The following is a 6,610-nucleotide window of genomic DNA, read 5'->3' as shown; positions in this document are numbered from 1 at the left end:
ACACACACACATATATATATATATTTTACTTTTTATGTTCCTGCTTAATAATTCTAAATTTAGTGACTCTTTGTACATGACCCTAAACTAGGACCCTACAGGCACAGGCACAGTCCTTAGGGTGAGGGTGGGAGGGTCTCCTGGCATAAGACCCCAAAACACAGAGATCTTGAGCCACTCAGTGCTTAAATTAAATCACTTGTCACTGGCAACATCCTATCCCATGACTACCGAGATGTTCACAGGGTATGAGAAAGTTGTTTTCCTCCCAGTGAGAAATGACTCTGATTAGTTATAATAAATCATCTGTAATGAATGCCTCTCTGGCAAACACATTTTCTACTCCTCAATTACTTAATAGCAACTCTCCACCATAAAAATGTATCAGCTTATTGCTGGAGTGAACAGGAAGAGGAAATGCCAAGCTTTAACTGAGCTTCTCACAGCTTTTCTGCTTTTCTCATTAAACGGCAATTATTCTGTTCCTCCTCTTCCTTTCTTTGGTCATCCCAACCAACTATGGCAGTAAACACACACCTGAAGTCCTAAATCATGAACCAGAACAGCACACAGTGTAGGAACTTGGAGGAGGAAAGAGAGGGATGTGAGAGCTTGTGCATGTTTATTTGCTTCTGGGTCTGTCCATTTGTCAAGTAGCTACAGAAGAGGACTCTGCTCAGCTCCTCTTCTAACTAGGAATGTAATTTCCATGACTGTTCTCCTTATGACAAAATGACACAGCAATGAGAAGTTTGGGTGGCCCAAGGCATTAGTTAAAAAAAATGAGTAGTCTGTCTAAGGATAAGGTGTGGATGAAGATTTTAGAGAAGGAGGAGGGCACGAAACAAAGGAAGGGCAATTTAGGGGAAGTCCCCTATCTAGAGAGAACTGTGGCTATTGTGGAGGAAGGGATGATTCTGTCTAGAGCTGGCTTTTTGTTCTATAGCCAAGGACTTTGTGCTGTGTTGTGACTGTGGTGGATGGAGCAGGGACTGCAGGCCCCAAATAGAAATGGAATGGTCTCTTAGGAAGCCAAAGATTGACTCTTGCAGGGAGGAGGAGAGCCTGCCCTGACCTGCACTGATGCTTTTTCTTGGAGGCAATTTGTCAGTTGCTAAGCCTGTTTCCCTTCTCATGCAAAAGGCTTGAGTTGGATTATAAAACCTTTCCCCTGGGCCTCTCAGTGCTTGTTTTTCCATCTTTTGTCTACAAGATGGCTTCCTTAACATGGCCACAGACTCTGCATGGTCTGCTCCAGCCTGCCTCTCCAGCCTCGTCTAAGCTTGTTCTCGGTCTTTGCTCTCTGTACTGCAACTTCACTGGCCTTCTCTGTCCTTGGGCTCTCTGTGCTCCCTGCTGTTATAAGGCTATTATTGCACATGTTCCTCTCTCTGGCTGGAATGCTTTTTTTCCTCCTCTTTTACTTAGTGAAGGAGCTCTGGTGGTACAGTGGGTAAGGCATTTGGCTGCTAACCAGAAGGTCGGCGGTTCAAACCCAGCAGCTACACCATGGGAGGAAGATGAGGTTATCTACTTCCGTAAAAATTTACAGCCTTGGAAACCCTATGGAGGTCGCTATGAGTTGGAATTGACTCGAAGGCAGTGGGTTTACTTAGTGAACCATTCATGGAACAATGTGAGACCTCTCTTCCTATTTCAGCACCTGAAACTCCTAGGGCTGTACTTGGGATCTAACTTTTCACCAGGAGTGGGACCATTTGGGATCCCTACTGCAGATTGAAGGGAGCCCTGGTAGCACAGTGGTTAAGGGCTCCGCTGCTAACCGAAAGGTGTTGGTTTGAACCTACCAACTGCTCCACAGGAGAAAGATGTGACAGTCTGCTTCTGTAAAGATTACAGCCTTGGAAACAATATGGGGCAGTTCTGCTCTGTCCTATGGGGTCTCTATGAGTTGGAATTGACTTGATGGCAGTGGGTTTTCTGCAGACTTAAGAAGGGCTTGCCCACTATTTCAGGAGAAAAACATAGCATTAACTTACGTGTAATGCTTTCTTTTTTCCAAATCTTCAGATATAATTTGCCATTTGAAGATGATTAGTTTCTAAATGATTTCTATTACTTCTAGGAGAACTGATAGCTTATAGTTGCTATCTTTGCAAATGAATGAAGAAACTGAAAGGACTTCTTTATTTTTGTGTCATTTAGCATGTGATCACATGCCAGCATATCCTGGTGGTCTCTGAGTGGGTTGACATGAAGGGGAATAATGTGCTCATTTATCACAGAGCAGCAACAGCATTGATACAAGATGCCTTCTTCATAGAAGGGCTCACACTGCCCTCATGCTATGACCACCTTCCTCAGCTCTGGAGAACTTTCCCATGAGGTGTGCCCAGATTATACCCATATCTCTTGTTCCATACATCTTTCAAGATCCACATCAGGGCTCCTTTGTGAAGTCTTCCTGTGAATACCATAGCCTGCTGTTATCGCTATATAATAGAGACAATTAATTATCCATACCATTTATCCATACCATTCACTTAGCACTTGGTATATATTGTCTTGGAGTCTACATGATGCTGACGTTATGCACCCAGCTGCTAACTGAAAGGTTGGAGATTCAAGTCTACTCAGAGGCTCTTTGGAAGAAAGCTCTGGAGATGTATTTCTGAAAAATTAACCACTAAAAACCATATGAAGCATAGTTTTACTACTCTGACACACACAGGGTCACCATGAGTCAGGGTTCACTCAATAGCAACTGCTTTGTGCTGTGTTGCCTGAAGTTAACACTTGATGTTTGGAGAGTAGAAACTACAGTATTTATCTTTGTTTTCCCATAGTACCTGTCCCACAGGCATATAGTAGGTGCTAGGTAAGTATTTATTTATTGGATAATAGGTGCCTTTCAAGGCCCTCAGCAAATGCACAGAGTGCTTGGTTATTTACAATTTAGAGACAGTGATGGAGAAGTGACTCGCTTCTTCTTTCTCTCCAGTTACAAGTTATTTCCAAACTGCGTCCCCTCCTTTGGGTTCCGCCATCTGCTGCCTCTTACAGACAGAGTTGACAGCTTCAATGAGGAAGTGCGGAAACAGAGAGTGTCCCGGAACCGAGATGCCCCAGAGGGGGGCTTCGATGCAGTACTTCAGGCAGCTGTTTGCAAGGTAACTTTCCATTCTGGTCTTGTCCCTGGCTGGGGAGGTCGGGCAGAGAGCATCTGTGTGGGCATCAGCACTTCCTGCAGGAGGTGGCATATTTAGATCCTCCCCAGCCTGTGGCTCTCGTCCACTCTTACATCAGAGGGTGAGTTCAATGGAACCTCGGAGAAAGCTACAGCAGTCAAATCAGCTGGAGCTTGAGATGGAATTGGGCTCGTGTATGCGTCTGCCTCAGGGTGTGGCTATGTGAAATGGGATACTGTCTTTGCCAGAAGACAGCTTTTCTATGTTTATACTTTTTGCTTTTTTGTTTCTTTTTAGGGGAAGAAAAGTAAATGTAAAACTATATGCATAGATGCTTAGGGAGTTTAATGACTTACTTATGCTCTATTGGGGAATCCAGCTGAAAATGAGAGCATTACAGGTCATCTTTGGTTGCATTCTTCTTTACTTGCTTTTCTCTTGCTTATCTGTGATATTTGAATCCAGAGGGAGAACATACACTTAGGTTAGAAATGAACTCATGCTTTGAGAACTCCCAATCTCAGTGAGCTACATAAATGAAAGATCGGTAGTACTTTATTTTTAAAAGCATTTTCTATGGTCAAAATAACTTAGTAACAACAATAAAAGATAAAAATTAAAATCACTCTTGAATTTAATACCACAACACCTGAAAATTTTATCTTTCTAGCCTTTGTGCAACATTTAGCATTTTTCCATAGTTACCATCATCAAGGATGTATGATTGGTGATGCTTTCTTGAAAATTTAGAAGATTCGACAATTTTTTTTTTTTTTTTTTGAGATTCAACAATTTTGAGATCTCCTTTGTTTGGTTAAGGAGGATAAAGATATTAAGGAAGTTAGAACTCAGTTTGGAGAGGCTACATATCTGCAGCTGCTATTCATTTGTTATTGTTAGGTGCCATCAAGTCACCTCAGACTCAAAGCAACCCCATGTACAACAGAACGAAACACTGCTTGGTTTTGTGCCATCCTCATAATCCTTGCTATGCTCAAGCCTGTCATTGCAGCCATTGTGTCAATCCATCTCATTGAGGGCCTTCCTCTTTTTCACTGACCCTCTACTTCAACAAGCATGATATCCGTCTCCAGGGACTGGTCCCTTCTGACAACATTACCAAAGTATGTGAGATGAAGTCTGGTCATTCTCGCTTCTAAGGAGCATTCCAGCTGTATTTTGTCTAAGACAGATTGTTCATTCTTCTGGCAGGCCATGGTATTTTCGGTATTCTTCTCATTTACTAAGTGATAAGTACTTAATTGCCCACTCACTTAGTTTCCAACCTTAGAGACCTTGTACTCTGTGTGTCAGGACTCTCTTTTCCTCTCCCCTAAATCTTTGGCAGGATAAGAGAGCCACAGTTGTCTTTTCTGTAATAAAAAAGCAAAATGGCAGACAGAGAGGGGTAAGGGGAAAGGAAAATATAAAGAAAGCAATACTTTCTCCTGCCATCCTCTTCTTGCCTGTTACTACTTCCTGGGACCCCGCTTGGAAAGGAAGATGACAGTGGCCCTTTAGCCAGGAGAATTGCAGCATGGCCATTCCCTAGCTGCTGGCCAGAGCCAACTGTTGAGTTCAGAGGCTGCTCATGCTTTTCAGCAGCCTGAGAAAGCTGAATAGCACATGACTAGAAGTGTCCAGCTCTGAATCTTTCAAATACTTCATAATGTAGTTAGTGCATTTGCTTCAGGAAGAAACATTAAAATAGATATTGATTGTGTGTGGAGTTGTCTTCACAGACATCTATCAAATTCCATTTCTTGGCAGGCAATAAAGAGTGTGGGGAAGAACTAGCATGCCCCTCATTTTGCACAGTTCCTTTTTTTGGAAGAGGAAATGATCTTTAAGGCTCTGGAGAAAGAACCCAATTATAGGCCTAAGCAATGTTCTCACTGCTGTCGCGTCAATCCCAGCTCATAGAGACCCCTCTTTGGGTTTCTAAGGCTATATCTCTATGGAAATAGACTGCCCAGTATTCCTTCCAAGGAGTGGCTGGTGGGTTTGAACTGCCAGCATTCTAGTTAGCAGTCAAATGCCTTAAGCACTATGCCACCAGATTCCCCACCAGATTCGCCTCCATTTATATTAGTTTTATTTTAATAGATGAATTGGAATGACGCAATTGAACAGTTTAACCTCCTTGATTTTTGAGAAGCCATTCAATCCACTCTTGTGCTTATAGAACCATCCTAAGCCATCCCAGACCAATGAAAATATTCTCCTCCCTTGAAGACACAAGACCAAGAGTTTCAGAGGAGATGCTAGCAAGTTGATTAAACTCATTGCCTTAACCTGATATGTGAATTATTGTTGGCCAGGAGGTATTTTATGAACATGTTTTAGCCTTATTATACTTGGGAAAATTTTCTCTTAGTCCTCACCCCAGCCTTTGCAATAGGAAATACCTGGAAAGTTAATAATTGCCTAGAATCATGTGGTCTATGAGCCAGTAGCTTCCTGCTTCATCATCTCTTTTCCTTTGTACTGTCAGTGTATGTTTGGGTACATAGCAAGCAATTTGTTTCTCACTTGCAGTCTCCTATTTATATCATGAAGATGGCACAGGCCTGGACAGTGTTTTGTTCTTTTATACAGAAGGTTGTCATGAGTGGAAGCTGACTCAATGGCAACTAACAACAAAAAGAACAACAAATTTATAACAACAGTTATCCTTCCTGCTTCACTATAGCATTATTTATAATAGCCAAAAATTGGAAGTAGATATGGCTTGCCTTTTGCTGCAAGATTATGCAGCAGTCATGTTGTTGTTGTTGTTGTTATGTGCCATTGAGTCGACCCAACTCATACGACCCCTCTTTGGGTTTCCGAGGCAGTATCACTACAGAAGTAGATTGCCCCATCTTCCTTCCGAGGAGCAGTCATACAATTAAAGACTATTTAATGACTTGAAAAATGCTTAAGATAAATGAAGAAAGGGGAAAAACAAGTTATAAAACAGTATGGACAGTATGATCCTGTTTTTTTTCTTTCTTTTTTTAAAAAATTTTATTGTGATTTGGGTGAAAGTTTATAGAGCGAATTCACCTCCACGCAGCAGCTCACGTACACTTTGTCTCATAACATTGACTGCAATTTCCCACAATGCAACAGCTCCTCTCCTAGTTCCTCCCCATAGTTACCTCTTCCCTGTGTCCTTCCCTCCCATGCCTTTCTGCCCACTGAGCTGTCTCCCTGTGCATACACAGCCCTTCTGTTCTCCCATGATTGATCTCTCCAAGGAGTGTATCTACCTAATGTAAATGTTCAGCTCATAGCCTGTCTTTTCTATGGCTGGAAGCCACAGGAGTGGGTTCAATTCCAGACCTGAAGGGCAGCTGGGGACCATAGTCTCAGAGGTTCCATCAGATTGTATCGGACCAGCAAACCTGGTCCTTTTTTAAAAAAATGATTTTGAGTTTTGTTCCACATTGTTCTCCCACTCTATCCAGGATCTCCTA

General features: G+C 42.3%; 1 protein-coding gene across 1 annotated transcript in view; it reads left to right on the top strand.

Moving 5' to 3' along the window:
- Positions 1-6,610, top strand: part of ITGB5 (integrin subunit beta 5) — a 195,382-nt gene that overhangs the window by 56,160 nt on the left and 132,612 nt on the right. The window contains exon 5 of the mRNA XM_042782123.1: positions 2,963-3,131. Coding sequence (XP_042638057.1) covers positions 2,963-3,131 — 169 coding nt within the window. The remainder of the gene's footprint in view (positions 1-2,962; positions 3,132-6,610) is intronic.

This window comes from Orycteropus afer, unplaced genomic scaffold, assembly GCF_000298275.1.
Source record: "Orycteropus afer afer isolate SDZICR_OR568_19922 unplaced genomic scaffold, OryAfe1.0 scaffold00245, whole genome shotgun sequence".
NCBI lineage: Eukaryota > Metazoa > Chordata > Mammalia > Tubulidentata > Orycteropodidae > Orycteropus > Orycteropus afer.
This window is presented reverse-complemented; position numbering and strand designations above follow the sequence as displayed.